Source organism: Eutrema salsugineum, unplaced genomic scaffold (assembly GCF_000478725.1).
Source record: "Eutrema salsugineum unplaced genomic scaffold, Eutsalg1_0 scaffold_2, whole genome shotgun sequence".
Classification (NCBI taxonomy): Eukaryota; Viridiplantae; Streptophyta; class Magnoliopsida; order Brassicales; family Brassicaceae; genus Eutrema; species Eutrema salsugineum.
Window position 1 is genome coordinate 6221212 of NW_006256829.1, and position 16232 is coordinate 6237443.

General features: G+C 35.3%; 5 protein-coding genes across 6 annotated transcripts; 2 read left to right on the top strand and 3 right to left on the bottom strand.

The window, feature by feature from the left end:
* Nucleotides 1-1015: 1015 nt before the first annotated feature.
* Nucleotides 1016-4996, bottom strand: LOC18018789 (apyrase 2). The gene is made up of 9 exons (XM_006400313.2): nt 4356-4996; nt 3512-3640; nt 3351-3407; nt 3180-3272; nt 2687-2892; nt 2389-2480; nt 1970-2187; nt 1669-1858; nt 1016-1395 (listed from the first exon to the last, which is right to left on the bottom strand). Exons 1-9 carry the CDS (start codon nt 4674-4676, stop codon nt 1283-1285), a joined length of 1419 nt encoding a protein of 472 aa, XP_006400376.1. The 5' UTR covers nt 4677-4996; the 3' UTR covers nt 1016-1282.
* Nucleotides 4997-5323: 327 nt separating this feature from the next.
* On the bottom strand, nt 5324-6962 carry LOC18018790 (probable aquaporin SIP1-2). Its single transcript, XM_006400314.2, has 3 exons — nt 6528-6962; nt 5608-5880; nt 5324-5482 (listed from the first exon to the last, which is right to left on the bottom strand). The coding sequence occupies exons 1-3, from the start codon at nt 6822-6824 to the stop codon at nt 5324-5326; spliced, it is 729 nt and encodes a 242-aa protein (XP_006400377.1). The 5' UTR covers nt 6825-6962.
* A 1064-nt stretch (nt 6963-8026) lies between these two features.
* On the top strand, nt 8027-8488 carry LOC18018791 (protein CUP-SHAPED COTYLEDON 2). Its single transcript, XM_024156586.1, has 2 exons — nt 8027-8233; nt 8285-8488. Exons 1-2 carry the CDS (start codon nt 8027-8029, stop codon nt 8486-8488), a joined length of 411 nt encoding a protein of 136 aa, XP_024012354.1.
* A 2379-nt stretch (nt 8489-10867) lies between these two features.
* Nucleotides 10868-12392, top strand: LOC18018792. Of its 2 annotated transcripts, XM_006400316.2 has the most exons (5): nt 10868-10956; nt 11310-11424; nt 11509-11570; nt 11663-11857; nt 12094-12392. In XM_006400316.2, the coding sequence occupies exons 1-5, from the start codon at nt 10948-10950 to the stop codon at nt 12136-12138; spliced, it is 426 nt and encodes a 141-aa protein (XP_006400379.1). In that variant the 5' UTR covers nt 10868-10947; the 3' UTR covers nt 12139-12392. The 2 variants fall into 2 exon arrangements, with proteins under 2 accessions (XP_006400379.1, XP_006400380.1); XM_006400317.2 differs by having other exon boundaries at nt 11310-11570.
* A 1542-nt stretch (nt 12393-13934) lies between these two features.
* Nucleotides 13935-15892, bottom strand: LOC18018793 (putative U-box domain-containing protein 46). The gene is made up of 2 exons (XM_006400318.2): nt 15598-15892; nt 13935-15110 (listed from the first exon to the last, which is right to left on the bottom strand). Exons 1-2 carry the CDS (start codon nt 15748-15750, stop codon nt 13986-13988), a joined length of 1278 nt encoding a protein of 425 aa, XP_006400381.2. The 5' UTR covers nt 15751-15892; the 3' UTR covers nt 13935-13985.
* Between the last annotated feature and the right edge of the window lie 340 nt (nt 15893-16232).

Sequence of the window (16232 nt, forward strand, 5' to 3'; positions counted from 1 at the left end):
TATCCTTAAGATATTTCTTTTCTGGAAACGTTAAATATTTATATTTGTGTATTCTTGTTTCTTTCTCATATTGCCTTAAATCGAGGCCTCTAACCAAATGACCCAGACCTACAAGATTGACATTTATGTTGATTTATCATTGTTTTGAGCAAATTTGAAATAACAACCTTTGGTTTCTATATCATTAATGTTAAGAATTTTCTTTATCATACATTTGAAGGTTATACAGTTCATAGTCTTCTGTAGTTTATCAAAAAATCCCAATATGTCACAAAGAAAACATATTTTCTATATAGATTTAATGTACTTCGAAAGACAATAATACTAAAATAACTGTCTTTTACAAAATATTGGCTATACTTATTGAACATAAATATATTTGATAAATTAAAGAGGCCAAATAAAATGATGATTCACCATTTGTTGTGTGCAAGTAATTGCCTATCTTTCGAGGGATACGAGCGAGGGACAATAATTGGAGTTCAATCTCCACGTGGATTTACGAAACACCACAATGACAAATGGAACAAATTAGTTTACTTATTTTATTATACTTTAGCGCAAGAAATAAATCAGTTTATTTATTTTGTATATAAGGGTATTGTTCCTTAAATTACTAATCTTGGTCAAATTGATAAAGTATTCTACAAACGCCATTGTAAGCAAAGAAAAGAAATTAGTGCTTTATGAAATAAGTAATAATCATCATTTTATCACTTTTAGTAATCTATCAATGAGTCGAGCGAGTGATTCTCATATTATAAATTTCGAGTAGTAATAAATAGTGTTTATTGAAAAGAAAAAAAAGTAATTGGTAGATTGTTAATTGTTCATTCACTTGAAAAAACTCAAATTTAGCTGAGTGTCAAAATGCAGGGAGAAAATAAAATAAAACAGTAATAAATAGACTAATGATTGAAAACCTTTTCTCAAAAAAGAAAGAAAGAAAAACTAATCAGTTTTGGTACATTAACAAAACTAAATGAATGATGATAAAATACGAGAGAAACAGAAAAAGGATGAAAATGTTCCAATATCTTGATAAAAATATAACAAACCGAATAATTAGGTTTAGGTTACTCTAATTTACAAAAAAAAAAAATCAAAGATCTGAATAAGGTATAAGTGACAAAAACATTTCTCTAAATACGATTATTATAATAAAAATGATGAGTATTTGTTTCTGCTTTAAGGGTGATAAAAATTGAGGGAGAGAAAAATAAAATAAAATCTGTGGGAGAAATCAAAAGAATTATGTCCTGTGTGATTCCCAAAATGCCCCTCACGGTGAGGATACGGCCTCTATGGCGCTACCCAATGGCCACGCAGCTTCCACGGCGTGATCCCCGTATTTCACCTTCTTCACTAATGTTATTTTCTGTGATGGCACTAATCCTTTTTTATTTAATGCCAAAGAAAAAAAAAACAAATCAGATAAATGAAAAAAACAAACTTGAAAACTGGATCAGACTATCCTAAACTTTCAGTTAAGCCCGATCATCATCATCATCACCATCATCATAATCACACAACCTTGAATACTTATCCGTTTCTTATATGTATGTTCAGTCATCTAGTCTTAAGTCATAACCTCAAATAAAATGTGGACCGTTGAATTGAACTGTTTGTATTTTTGTGTTTAAAGGTGAAAAATAAGGATATACTTACCAAAACCATCAATGAGCAGAGTATATTGGTAAACGAGATCCATGCACAAGTAAGGCAAATTCTCTTCCTCCACACGTGGGAATTTTGATTTTCCCTCCTCCAGCTTCATACTACAAGCTTTCTTTGCTGCTTTCTCAAACTCTATTGGACGAACTGTAGCAACAGGTTGCTTCGGGTCAACGAATCCAGCCTGTGCCATACACCAAACCCATTGTACCGAGTTTGCAAAAAAAAAAAAAAAAAACAGGTTGTGTGTAAACGGGTTCTGAAAGAAAAATGAAGCTGTTTTAAGCTGGATTACCTCAGCAGCACGGTCGAAGAAAAAAGAAGCAACAAACATATTTTTTTGGCCACCACCTCGACCACCATTCCATACTCCACCGAACGTGCATTTCATGTGTGTGCACAGTGTATCATTCACTTTGAGTGCATTCAAGGTTAGCCTCCGGCACTCATCTACACTCCCACCAGATTGCGATCCAGCGGCTTTAAACCCTTCTCCTCCATACTTGTAAGTACCTACACAGAACAAAAAATGTCAGAAGAAATCGAAAACTACGGATTCAATCCGGTAAGAGCAATTGCATAGCCAGAGAGTTTCTAGCAAAGGATGGCGAAGATCATAGCAACAATAAAAACATGTGTAATCTTATGAGGATAAATGAAAGACAACTTTAGTTGGAAAGAAACAGTATTTATGATAAACCAAAATGCTCTCACCATCATAGCCTGTCACGATGCAGGGGTTGTTTGAATCATCAGAGACTTTCAAAATCTCTGCTCGGGCGGCCAGTAATCCGTAATGTAGGTAACTACACGCAAGAAGAAGCCAACAACATCTCACATTAAAGAGTTTGGATAAGAGACAAGTTGTGTGGCTGGCATGAAAGGAAGATGAAGTCTAGAAGACATATAGATGAAGTAGAAAAGCCTAAAACCACCAGCACTCTTTAGATGTCACTACGATAAGATAATTTGAAGAAACAAAACATCAAGAAAACCGTAACAGATGACAAACCTGTGAACATAGAGGAAATACTTCCGTCCCTTCAGATACATTTCTCTGACATATGTATCCTCTCCTTCTGATGGTTTTGGTGCACTTGCAGCATCTTCCTCGGATATAGCATATGCCATTTGAACAGACCCCCCTCCAAGATCAACCACTCCGACCGTATCTGAGTATGGTTTTCCCAAGTTCCTTAGCAAGTAGTTGATTGTCACCTGCAAATTCAGAGCCCATTAAGACAAAAATATCAGCTTGACTAGAGCTTGGTTAGGGTCCACCAGCTTGAAGTTATAGATTTTGACATACTAGACTTCAAACTATTAGGGTTGCCATACTGAATATTGGACACTTCTTATTGAATTATGAAGAAACTAGAAAGGATACCAGTCCAGAATTTACTTCTCGGAATGGTGACAATGAGATTAAAGGTATAGACGCAGACACATAAGAAATACAGCAAGATGACGTTTTGTATGACAGGAACAAATGTGGGACAACATACCCACTGATAAGAACCTTCCTGGGTACCATCCAGCACAGTAACAGCATTTGCCTCAGTTTTTAGCATGCTTCTATCTCTCAGGAGTTCCCTAACCTTATAAAACAAATTATAATAAAGTATAAGAGCTAAGTGAGCAGAATTTTCATGAAAAATATATATAAATAAAACTACCGCTTGCAAAATGTTCTCAGATGCTTCATGACCCAGCGTCCTCAAACCTGCAGTTGCCTGACAAGATATTGAGAATAACATTTCAGATGATTCACAAAGCAAACGATAATATGAAAAAATAGCTTCAGTTATCTACTCGTGCAAAGAATTCATTTCCATACCCCAACTCTGACATGTGTCTTCGGACGCAACTCACGGGGAACAGAAGCTTCTGCTTTGTCAAGAAGAGATACCAATGAGTTTGCTGCTTGTCTGGGATCAGTAGGATATGCGCTCAACCCTGGTTTTAGCTGAAATCAAATCGGTCAATAGTTTAGAGCCAAATTTCCAACAAGCACCAGCAAAGTGCAACAAAAAGGGAAATTCAAGGCAGAATTTAAAGAAACAAGGAACTTCGTGATGCTAGTTAAGGTGAGTTCAAGCATCCTATAGGATTCCAGGAACACAGACACAGAGCTCATGCCAATTATGTACATCGAGAGCCAAGTTATACGCTGACCGTTTATCCTGTGAAGCTTTGCCTCACGGCGAGTTATTGCGATGATCAAATCTAGAGCAGGATCAAATATAGAAACTAGCATAATGAAAAAAGTAATTCCAAACAAAATGCCGTACTATAACCCAATTCTTTCAAACGATTTCGAAAGGCAAATTGCACGTAATCTAAGCTTTGAAGATTGCTGGATCAGGGAGAGACAGAGTTTGGGTGTATCTCAAACAAGGTCAATGAAGCTCTAGCCGAGAAATATGAATAAACTCCAGCGAAATTGCACAAGTATTTTCAACACACTAACAATCATATCAACTTAAAAAACACAAATGTACCACGAATCAAAATAAGAAAACTGAATCAAGCTAACAACACGAGATCTATCAAGCACTGCAGGTAAATGGTAGTTCTAGTATCATATCCAGCAAACTATGCATTGGTGAACAGTATCCAATTCTTAAGCATCGATTATGATTAGATGAGAGCCTCAAGAGAAAAAACGGACCCAATGTTACCTGTAGAAAGAGCTCCAGTTCATTCCCGAGAGGAAGAAGATCCAAATTCTGATCAAAACAGTAAACATGTACACGGCTTCCAGAACTCCCAGCATCAAAAATCACGGCGTAATTCTTCGGACCCCTAGAATTCGGGCCTCCCTTACGGTTATGCACCGTGTACTCTTCGACGACGGCGTCAGATGTCGATCTCCCAGGCATTAGCAGAAGAACGAGTCCGATGAGCACAATGGGAACCGAAATCACGAGCAGAACACCGCGATGGCGTTGGATCTTGTCAGCAAGAGAGTCGTGGCGTCCAATCCCGCGCTTAGCCGCCATCTTCCCTCCGTCGTCAGAGAGAAGACCCTGATGAGAGTCGGAGGAAGGAGGAGAAACGGTGGCAGTACCGGACTCCAGGAGCTCAGTGGAGGAAGGCGAACGGTACCGTATCTTACCGTTGCCGTTGCCGGTGCCGGAGGACGCCGTGGTCTGCGGCGGATCCTGTAAAGGCTCCAGATCGAAGGATGGAAAATGCAAGAGCGGCTCAAATCGCCGGATTGATCTGGAGAAAAAGCTTCGATCTCAACTTGTGCTTCTCCTCCTCCAGATCTGTATTCGTCGTGTATTTGAGCGGAGACGGAAACAAACAAAAGACGTTATTTGGCTTACGATTGCGGGAGAGATGCTAGTAACTCCCACATTTGGTAACTCCCACAATCAGCTTGAAAGTTTTTTTTTATTGAGGAGATAAAAAAAAATAGTATCATAATGTTTGCGTGATTTAACATTATCAACCCCAATTTAATTTCGTAATGGTTTGACCGGTTAAGTTTGGTTAGCTAAAGTTGGTTCAGTGCGATGAAACCGGACGAGAGTGAATAAATTACGCAATCTTGAGTCTACTACAAAGTTCAAAAATAACTTAAAACATATAACATACGATTCATGAGATCTTTTTGAGTTATAATGTTTTTTTTCTTGATTTCTCAGGCTTTCTTCTGCTTTTTCTGGATCGGAGGTGGCGGTGGAAATAGAATCCGAAAGAGCGTCGCAGATAAAATGGCTCCGGTGAAGGAGCTGATCCAATACACATAGAAATGGTCCCATGTGTTGTGAGACTTGTATATATATGCCCACCCAAAAGCCTGCATCGCAATAATATATACACCACAAGACTACTATCAAGATTCATTTTCAAAATGCTTTAAGCTTTTTATTTGTTTAAAGAACAGTTATATATTTGAATGTAGGGTCAAAAAAATGAGCTTACAATGGCAGGATTCATGAATGGTCTAGTGAATTTAGATCCAACCATAAACACCGAGACGGTAGCAATTGCGAGCAAGAAAGTCTTGGCGAGGAGTTTTCGAGGACCTCTTAGGATAATTAGCAAAACCAAAAATGTGACACAAAAACCTAGAATCACTTCTGAAATAGCTCCAATGTGTGCATCAACTTTCAGTGAAGGTTTTCCAATCATAGTCTTGTATTTTTCCGGTATCATCTCCATGATCGTTAAGGCACCCCCTGCTGCACCTACTGCCTGAGATCACATAATTTTACATCTTTGTATGTGAAATGTGGAATTGATTAGCTAAGTAACATTTTTCTTTAAATTGAAAGAGAATAGCGCCAAAATATGTATTTAACATATTATATATATAGTACACAAAAAAAAACATAGTATATATATAATATCTTCAATCTATATATATATATATATCTGTATATATATATATATATGAAATTATTATAATTTTGGATACATTCAAAATATAAATAGAAAATATTTTTTTTTTGCCAGCGGGTACCAGTTGGGCAAAAATCTACAATTGAGAATGTTTCTACATATGTTATTAAAAAATACATCACCAAATGGACACACGTAATAAAACAGTTTTTTTTTTTTTTGTATTCCTGCGCATGCTGTCAATATATCAAAACAAGTGTAAGAAAATTGATCTAACAAAAGAACAAGTGTAAGAATATTCAACTACAAAAAACAAGTGTCAGAATTCAATAAAATGTGTAATTAACGGACGATTCTTAATAACGATCATACTTTAATAAGTAGATTCTAACAGGAAGCTACAAGAAAACTTGATTCAAATGAAAAGATGTCACAACTCACAAGTACTTAAAAAAAAATGATTCGGTTTCAGAAGCTAGTTAGCTCTCATAAATATGTACCTGAGCAGGTGATCGAATGGCCAAGGAGAAGAGAGAATCTCCGGAAACGCCAGCGGTATAAAACGCTGCGTTTCCACAAGGATTGAAGCTAGCGCCGCCGATAAAATCTCCAATAACCGTAAAAACCGAGATAGAGACGAAAACCACCAATGTTGAGATCACCGGAGGCGCCCAAGTGATACCATGAAACCCGGCGGCGGAAACAATCGCCGCCGTCTGTATCCCAAACGTGGCCGAGAGATTAACCCACAAAAAGGTTATTACCATATCGCCTAACGCCGATCTCACCGCATTCATCTTTGTACTTTCCGGCTAACCCACAAAAGTATTTGGTTTACGTATCTTTTTTTTTTATCGTATACGTATTTGGGTTGGGTGTAAGAAGATCGTTATATTGTTTTCTTTTTCCTTCTTGAAAAGGATATATTTATTGGTCCAATCAAAAGTTATATTCATTTTATATGTTAAAAGAAGATATGTTTGAGTGACTCACCTAACAGCTCCGACTCGAGGGGAAACTAGTTTTGGGATAACGGTTACCTGGAATTTTATAGAGTATATCGTAACTTTTATAGACACAAAAATGGAAATTTGTAGGAAAAAAAAGAGTATTATGCTTATTTATACCAAAATGGCCTATTTAATTCTAAAATGGGTTTGTAACTTTCTGTATGGAGATTTCTTACTTCATTGTATTATTCACTGGATTTTTTTATTTTTGTTGTCAACTATTAATTGGAGATTACTCCAATATTGGTTTTTACTTCACTTATAATATAAATATGGATTGGAAACGAGAAGAAATTTTGCTTTATTTTTTACTGAATAGGCAAGATCGATTTCCCACGTTGTAGTTAATGTAACTGGAGGAGAAGATTGCACTATAGAGAATGTTAAATCTATTGGCTTTGATTTGATAACATTGTACTGTGTTATGTACAACAACATATACCACCTCACCTCATGTATAGCCAGTTAGCCACATAGATATGGTATTTTTTATCGTACTATTATCTCTTAATATCTATCTACCTTTTACCGTTTCAAATTTATAATTATCTCTTACTATCATTTCGTACCATCAAAAAAGTTATACCGTCTTATATGACCAATCGAACTGATTGTATGCTTTCACTTTCAGCGAAATTGTTATTTTAAAATATTTTTTAGATGTATCAAATAGATGAAGCTTAATATATATATATCATAAGAAATCATTCTAGACATCACTATTTATTTATTTATTTATTTATTTATAAATCACTCTATGTTTTCCATTTATTAAAAAAAATAAACTTGCAAAAAGATTCACCCCAAACAAAATAACTTATACAAATCCATAAAATAGGTCGGCACCGACATTTTCACTCTCTATATATTGTAATCCATAAGGTTCACTAATTCTTTGAGAGAAAAAAAGTTCTTTGCACCATTATCCATATTCTGAAATTTTATTGGTTCGAGAAATCTAAGATCGAAGAAGAGGAAGAAAAAACAAAATGTCGATGGTTGAAAAACACTACACTGAAGATCAGGAAGATGTAGGGTTTCGATTTCAGCCTAAGGTTGCCAAACAACCGAATCATGAATTGGAATTAGAAGACAAGGACGACATCTACGATATAGAACCGTGGCTACTTACACACACAGAGACTGATTTTTTCGAATCCAAAGAGTTGGTCTACTTCGTGAAACGGATCACTCAGGTCTCTGGTAAAGAAACTGGAAAACAGAAGAAGCGCCAAGTTGGAGAAAAGACGTGCCAAGGCTATTGGAAAGCCACTGGGAAGCCAAAAGATATCGTGTCGGAAGAGACCGGTGTAGTGATTGGAAGGAAGAGGAGTCTCAGTTTCTACGTCAAAGGTGAGAAGAAAGCAAGTGGTTGGACCATGGTCGAGTACTCTCTCCACGACGGTGGCTCCTTCCAAAACCAAGTTCTCTGCCAGCACAAAGCACCATGATTCTTTTATTTTTTGTCGATCTGAATCATGAACGACACTAGTGTCCATAGGCAAATCTTAGAAGAGAGAAACGGATTTTTAACTTCATGAGAAGATATGTTTTGTATATCATCTTGTGAAGACAAGAGAGGAAGTTTGTTGGGTTTCTTGATACTTAAGTAACCAGATCGTAGGTTATCACAGACATAAATTCGTTACAGAGGTGGTTTTTGAGATTTTATATTTTATGGGTCTCAACACTTAAAGCCTGTTTAGCCAAGATTTCGATTTAAATAAGAAAAGTTGAACCAAACCGACGAGGTCTAATCTTAAGATAAATAAACTCAGCAAATTACCATACATCTTAATGTTCGAGAACCTAAGGTTCTGCCTTCTGACTACTGAAATTTAGATAAACCGAAAACAAATTCCACTTTATGGGCCGAGCTTTCCCCTATTTTAGGCCGTAAATTAATTGCCTTTGTTTTTGTTTTTGCTTCTTTTTTATTTTAAATTAATATGCGTTTTTATTCGTTTTTAAAATGTCGAGCTATCTACAAAGTCATCACATATTAGTAATCTTTTTGTGTTAGGAGTCAGGAGTGAAATATGTTTATATATTGAATTTGTATAATATTGAATAATAAAAGGGTAACTGTAAAAATATTAAACTTACAAAAATAAAACCAATGTGAATTTTTTGAAAAAGGGTGATTTAAAATTACGATTAGATTTAAAATAAAGTAAATAAAAAACCTTTGCGAATTTCATTATTTCATATTACACTTTAAGAATAAAAAAAATAAAGCATGTAGTAGCTTCAACTTTTGTTATTATGAATAGAAAAACCATATTGAGCCGACAGATAAATGCACACAACTGACAAATTTGTTGGTTGGAGTATGGCAGCCAAAAAGGTTTGACTTTTAAAATGTGAACTTTGACTACGAATCTCCCAAAGACTCTTAAACTTCTTCACCGTCATCGTCAAGCTTACGCCAACCACATATTTATGACACATAAACTACCATTTTCCTAAAGGCAAAAAATAACAACATCAAAAACTGCTTTTTCAAATGTAACGCCATATTCAAATTTGGATTTGGTAACTGAAACATTTTCATTAGTTGGTCAAATCAACGAAACTTTCATCAATAGTTTACTGACGGTTGTTTTTTTAATATGCAAAACATAACTCTATAAATACTTTTTTCCCTGGTGAATTTCATTCAATAGTTACAATTTTTTAGGAAACAATAGCTATAATGACCAATTACAGACACTGTAAATAGATATAAATAATACATACATTTCAGAAATCTTGAAAATTACTATGGATTTTGGTTTTGGATCTGGTTATTAAAAAAAATCTATAGCTCTGATTTGGTGGTCAAATGATTATGGCTTGTAGATTAATTTTCTTTATGGAATTACAATGATAAAAATGGATTAAACAATTAGGTGTGGACAATTTTCTCATTTTCCCAGTGGGGAAAACAGCAATTTGGTCAATGACAGAAAAGTCAAGACTTGTTTATTCTGACCGGATATCACTCCACGAGGCCAGGCTGCAACTCAACGTCTGGATTCAGTTTTGGACCAACAATATGTTGTTTTCAATTTTCAATTTCATCCTATTTAACAGCTTATTGAGTATTATTTTCATTGTTTATTTATCGGAGTCACACTCAAATGTAAACACTTAAGTGTTTCCATTCATTTATAGGCTCGTTGATTAGAAATGATGATCAATAGGGAATCAATGTGATGTGCTACGTTATTCATACCAGCTAATAATTAAAAATTATATCCATCATTGAAAAAAAAAAATTCAGGAATTCCATGTGAATAGAGGGCCGACAATATAATAGTCAATCATCATAATGGTAAGAACATAATACACCATAGTTCGATACGTATTTCACATAACCTAATATATGAAATGCTAATTGGTTTTTTATATCTAATAAAGTGGACATCTTTGTCAACAAAGGGAATAGATTTCTGAAATCGACAGTAACGTAAAATAAATGTGTCGCTGACAAAACTTTAACTAAAAGCTGTAGGCTAACGCGTTTCTTCTTTCTTTTTTCCTACCTTCCCCTACACTCTTCACTTTAGTTTTATCATCTTCTTAATCCGAAAAATCTGAAGTTTGATCTATAGTTTTGTGAGAATAACGATTAATCTATGATAATTACTCTAGAAAATAGAAATCGTCCAATTTATTTCTAACCATTATTCGAATTTAAATCCGACAAAATTAGAAAGGAAAAATGGTGGTTATAACTTATATAAATATCAAACTATTTTGTCTCTCTCTCTCTCATAGTTGACTGTTTACAAGAAAAGGACAATATCTTTTTTTGCTACATAACCCCACTCTTGTTATAAAAGACAGTAACCTTTCTGGAGATCACTCTCTCTTATCTTGTGTGTTAGTGCGTAGAGAGAGAGATAGGAATAGAAAAGAAATCGTCATGGCTCATGTAAGTAAACTTCTTTAATCCTTCATCCTTGTGTTCTTTCTGTCGTCTTTAACATTCTAAAAGTTTTCTGTCTTTTTTTGGCAAATATATATGATTTCTTCATCAAGATCTCGCTATATCTATATAACTTATAGAGTCCACATTCATAGATACGCTAAGTGCCAAAATGGGTCACGTGTTTGGCTCTTCATGGTTCTTTACTCATGATTCCTTGTTTCTTGATTCTAGATTCTTGAATCTGATGACGCTAGGATTCTTGAGGCCTTTATTATTCTTTATGGGGTTCTTGATGATTTAGGAGACTAATTAGCATATATTCATACGTACTAACAAAAAAAAAAATGGGGATACAGGGGAGATATGATGATAAGTACAAGAAGAAGAGTGGACAGATTCCGAGGTTTGGAGAATGGGAGGAAGCAAATGAGATGCCAATAACACAATACTTTGAGAATCCAAGACAAGCTGGTCTGCTTCGTCACCATCATCACTTCACTTCTTCTTCTTCTTCCACAACCACTTCTTCTTCTTCATCTTCTTCTTCTTCTGCAGAAGCCCTAAAGCTTGCTTCTTCTCACCACCCTCGTCCACGTCACCTCCATCCTCCAAGACAGGTTTATTTTATTTACTTTAAAATATTAATTTAACTCGATCGATGTAATTATCTAAAGAAGAACGCGTGGTTTGTGGTAATGACTTGCCGTAGACGGCGGGGACGAGGGAAAAGAGGGGCCCACAGAGGCGCGTGCGTGACGTCAGTGCACAGATAGACAAGTATTACGTTGACGTCAACGGAGTGAAGCAGTTCCAAAACGACGACGCTCCGACTTCGAGGCCACCTAAGCCCGTTGATGAAGATCTCTACAAGATTCCTCCTGAGCTTATACATTCTTCAAGAAGGGTAATTAAATTGATTTTTTGTTTTTCTTGAATTAGTCTGAAAAAATATTATAGTACATTATCTATTTTTGAGAACAAATTTTCAATTTTTTTATTTCTTCTTTCAAAGTTTGATGTGTGCTGATTGGTGGAGTTCAAGATTATTTATATTTACATATCGATATTACGTCATATTTTGTAATCCTTTTTTACTTCTCGTTATTTTATAATATTTGTTTTATTAATTTGGTTTTGCAGAAGAGAATGCCTGGCCTTTTAGCATGTTTGGTTCCATGCGCATGAAGAATCAAGAGAAAGAGAAGAAAAGTTAGGATTCCTCATGAATGAATAATGTAATTTGTTTTGTTTTTCTTTTATTTTATTTCATTTAATATACTATATATAATTATATATACGTGACTTGGCAGAAAAAACAAAGGACCATACTAATGGTTTATAGAAAAAAAGGAACAAAGTAATAGCGCAGTTGTCCTTTTGCTTCTCGATTAAAGGTTTATCGGTTTCGTAGTGCTCTTCTTAAATTTAGACTTTATACTCTCATTTTTGTCACGTCACGATTGTTCCCAATGTTTTGTGTGTGTGTGTGTAAATTCACTTTCAAGAAATTTTTAACGAAGAGTGCAGCTTTCTTTCTTTCTTTTTCTTGGCTGAAGAGTGAAGGGTGCATCTTTAGTTTATGTTTGAAAAAAACCCAATGAAATAGCGTTCTCTTTGATTTTACTTCTATTTTTTTGGCCGAGTCTCTTTATTTTGAAACTAGATTTGCTCATTGACAAATATAGGAAAGATATTCGAACAATGATCGAACAATGAAAAGAATATACTATTAATTGAAATTTATGGACATAGATTTGAAATATCTAATAATTCTAGAAGATGAAAGTTAAGATAATCTTAAGTGATATGTAATTTTTCTTGTTATTTTACAATATACTCTTCTCGTGGAACTATAATGCCGCCAATAAAGACATTTATGTTTTCCGTGCTATATCCAATACCACGGGGATAAATTTGGAAAAGAAAATTACTTAACATGATATTCCATAAATTTGAGTCACGAGAGAATCAAAATTCAAAAGTGGCATGAGTATTATTTGACTCCAAGGGACAACGTTGTGGTGGCGCTGGTTAGGCCATCTACCGATGACTTTTGTTACTTTAAATTATAATGTGTTTTTTTGTAACAATATAATGTGTTTTGTTACTAGTTTGTTTCTTTTTGACTTTTTGACCTACAAAAGCCCAAGAATTTGCAACCAATTGTGTGAAGTTCTAATCATATTCATACATGTAGTTCATACATGTACAGTAGTATGATGACACTATGGATCAAAAAATTTCTTAAACACCACCATGATCACTTTTTTAACAAGTAATTGATTATATGTTATCCCATTTTTGCTTTCGGTTGGAGTAGACTCGATGGGTGCAGTTAGCTAAATATAGGAGAGGAGACTATGACCGGCCACTTATTAAACATCCCACAGTTACCCTTTTTTTTTTTTTTTGACACACCTAAATTACCCATTCAGCTGACCTATACTATACTTCTGCAAAAGCCATTGCCTTCCCTTTTGAGATACCTAGCATTGTGGGATTATTGCCATTATGCCATCCACAACAGAACGTTAGCTATAACTTATAAGTAGTTGATAACCCATGCTTTTGTAATCAATCCTGCAAAACCTTGAATTTTACAATTGTGCCACTAACCGGCCAGAATGTGAAAAAGTCAGTTGTATATAGTTTATTCTTTGAGTGTCATATTATTTTACACATTAAAAAAACTATTAAAAGTTCTATATTATCCTTTATCAATACATTAAGCAATTTTTCTCTTTCTCTAACTAATACACTAATAGAGAATTTTTAATCAGGCTTTTTATTTAAAATTATGCATTGAAAACATAAAATGAAACAAAATTTAAATTTTAAAATGATATTTTTTATGAAACGGAGGGAGGATAAAAATAGCAAAACTCAGACCCTCTTTAAAAGCACTTTTCTTTCTAAGAGAAACTACTGTATATATACAACTTTTCCTTCTTTTTTTATTTCCTAGTTTCGATCAAATGTTAGATCGGTATATATGTAACAATAGAGTTAGTTTGCAAAACTATTTTTATATATCAACAAGACCTGATTTTTGGTGATTCTTCATTCCCTCTGTGGCGCTTTTCCGAGGCATCGTATCTTTTGAGCCACTTTAAAATCGCTTCCGCTTTTCTCACTGCACGATCTGATCCTTGCTTCGCAAGCTTCGTAAATGTCCCGTATTGATTCTCCTCTTCTCTGAGCGATTTCAGTCCACTCATGTCTCTGTTTCTTTCACACATATTAAAGACGATCACCACAGCGTTCTCACTAATCACTGAGCAACTCGGTTTCCTCAAGATACTGAACAGATCATTCATAAACCCTAGATCACTCATTTCTTCAATCGCACGGTTGTTTGTAGAAATCAAAGACAAGATAGCTAACAACTCAGCCACATTGCTTCCTTCTTTGATCTTCTTGGTAACCACAGGAATCAAACCCGCTAAAACCGCCTTTTCCCTGTTCTGCAATAAAATACAGAGGTTGAAAACCACGGAAGCAGCCTCTAAGCTGGCTGCTGAATCACCCTCTTCAATAAGATCTATCAGAGCCTTGAGCACTTCTGAGTTCCCCATGATGATCTTGTTAGAATCAATAGCTGAAAGTGACAATAAAGTGGCTGCAGAGTTTATTCGTGTCTCAGGTGTCCCCTGCTTCAAGAACTTTATGAGCAGTGGGATCACAAGAGGGTTTTCAGCGATTACTGTTTTATTCTTCTCAACGATCGAGATGTTGAACAATGTTGTGACGATGTTCTCTTGAAGCTCCGGATTCGAATCAACCGCCTCGCCGGAAGCAGAGAGCGGACTGAGCAATCGGGTGATCGAGTCAGGGAGTTCAGTGACAAAGAAACGTCGGACATTGGAAAATTTCTTGGTCTGGTTTCGCAGCTCTTTTGCAGCTTCTGTCTTGTCTGAAACGGAGGAGGAAGGAGAGGAAATTCGCTGAAGCAATGAGTCTATTCCATAAGTGAACATCTCAGTGGCTATTTCATCAGATGGTTTTAGCCGATCGTAGTTGTTTTCTCGACACCATTGTGTAATCAACTCATCGACCAAATGGTTTGGTGTTAACAGTAAGTGAGAGAGGACTAAGTTGCTTTTGGGACACGTACGTTCATGCCGCAGCCACTCTGTGATATATCTTTTCTCGTAAGTCTGAAACAAACAAAAAAAAAAAAAACAAGAGCAAAAATCAGCACAAACACCAGATTTTGTGTCTTGAGTCCTAACTTTCATTAACCAAAAACAAAAATACAAGAATCCTAACTTTCAAGAAATTCTATCGGTCTCTGTATTTGTATATCACAAAAGGAACACATTTGTATACATAAATTCTCCATATGTATGTATCTATGTTTCGAAATTTCTCTGCCTATGATATGAGCATACGCAACCAAGGGAGTTTCTTCGCGCGCATATGTCAACCATATTGTCCATTACTCTGTTTCTATTTCGATGATAATGAATTAAAATTTTTTTCAAGAAGATGCATGGATATGTATATAAATAGCATTTGCACGAATAAAATTATACTTGCAAACAGAAAGATTAGAAAAATCGAGCAAGAATCCCAAAGCAATTAAAGATCAAAAATTATAAAGAAAAAGAAAGAAAGAAAGAAAGAAAGAAAGAGAGATGGAACCTGGCCAGAAGCTATGATTACAGGTTCGACCATGATCTTATTGGAGAGTGTACATTTAAACACTTTCGGCACTTCCACCTTCGGCGACGACGGAGAAGATGAAGAAATATCAGTTTCCGGCTTCTTCGATTCTACTTCCCTCACACAACTCATGATTCTTCAGTTTCTTTCGAGACTCCAGAAAACTCAGTCAGTTTCACCGGCGATCTTCTTAAACTCCAGCTTCAGAGTATCGGCGTTTGCTGCTGTTGAGTCCGCCGTCGAATCCCGCCACAGCAGCCAGAGAGTCAGAGACGAAAACACAAAACGAAAGAAGTAAAGTAATAGAGAATTGGAAAAAAATAAAAAGAAAGAGGAAAATTTCTTTCCGTTAGCAATTGAGAGGGAGGATAGAAAGAAGCGAAGAAACACAATAATCTATCAGTTAGGCTTTTTACTAGTTTGAGCTTTTTTTCTTGTTTCTTTATTTTTTTTTTCGCTGGAATCTAATTGATTACATCCAGATTCTGACGATTCTGATTGGTTAAGTTTTTTGCGATAATTTATTATTAATTAAAACACATTCAGTGTATTATGCATGTTATGATCCAATTAAGGATTCCGTGCAATCTTTAGTTTTTATGTCACTTTATTAG

What these genes read in the sequence shown, in the direction of transcription:
- LOC18018789 (XM_006400313.2), bottom strand. Translation starts at nt 4,676, where the DNA reads ATGGCGGCTAAGCGCGGGATTGGACGCCACGACTCTCTTGCTGACAAG. An exon ending in TATTTCCTCTATGTTCACAG is followed by an intron (nt 2,481 to 2,686) that starts GTTTGTCATCTG and finishes TCTTGCGTGTAG; the next exon opens with TTACCTACATTACGGATTAC. An exon ending in TCTGCTCATTGATGGTTTTG is followed by an intron (nt 1,396 to 1,668) that starts GTAAGTATATCC and finishes TAAATAAAAAAG; the next exon opens with GATTAGTGCCATCACAGAAA.
- LOC18018790 (XM_006400314.2), bottom strand. Translation starts at nt 6,824, where the DNA reads ATGAATGCGGTGAGATCGGCGTTAGGCGATATGGTAATAACCTTTTTG. An exon ending in CCATTCGATCACCTGCTCAG is followed by an intron (nt 5,881 to 6,527) that starts GTACATATTTAT and finishes ATGTGATCTCAG; the next exon opens with GCAGTAGGTGCAGCAGGGGG. An exon ending in CATTCATGAATCCTGCCATT is followed by an intron (nt 5,483 to 5,607) that starts GTAAGCTCATTT and finishes ATTGCGATGCAG; the next exon opens with GCTTTTGGGTGGGCATATAT.
- LOC18018791 (XM_024156586.1), top strand. Translation starts at nt 8,027, where the DNA reads ATGTCGATGGTTGAAAAACACTACACTGAAGATCAGGAAGATGTAGGG. An exon ending in TCGTGAAACGGATCACTCAG is followed by an intron (nt 8,234 to 8,284) that starts GTCTCTGGTAAA and finishes GTTGGAGAAAAG; the next exon opens with ACGTGCCAAGGCTATTGGAA.
- LOC18018792 (XM_006400317.2), top strand. An exon ending in ACCTCCATCCTCCAAGACAG is followed by an intron (nt 11,571 to 11,662) that starts GTTTATTTTATT and finishes GACTTGCCGTAG; the next exon opens with ACGGCGGGGACGAGGGAAAA. An exon ending in TTATACATTCTTCAAGAAGG is followed by an intron (nt 11,858 to 12,093) that starts GTAATTAAATTG and finishes TTGGTTTTGCAG; the next exon opens with AAGAGAATGCCTGGCCTTTT.
- LOC18018793 (XM_006400318.2), bottom strand. Translation starts at nt 15,750, where the DNA reads ATGAGTTGTGTGAGGGAAGTAGAATCGAAGAAGCCGGAAACTGATATT. An exon ending in TAATCATAGCTTCTGGCCAG is followed by an intron (nt 15,111 to 15,597) that starts GTTCCATCTCTC and finishes TGTTTGTTTCAG; the next exon opens with ACTTACGAGAAAAGATATAT.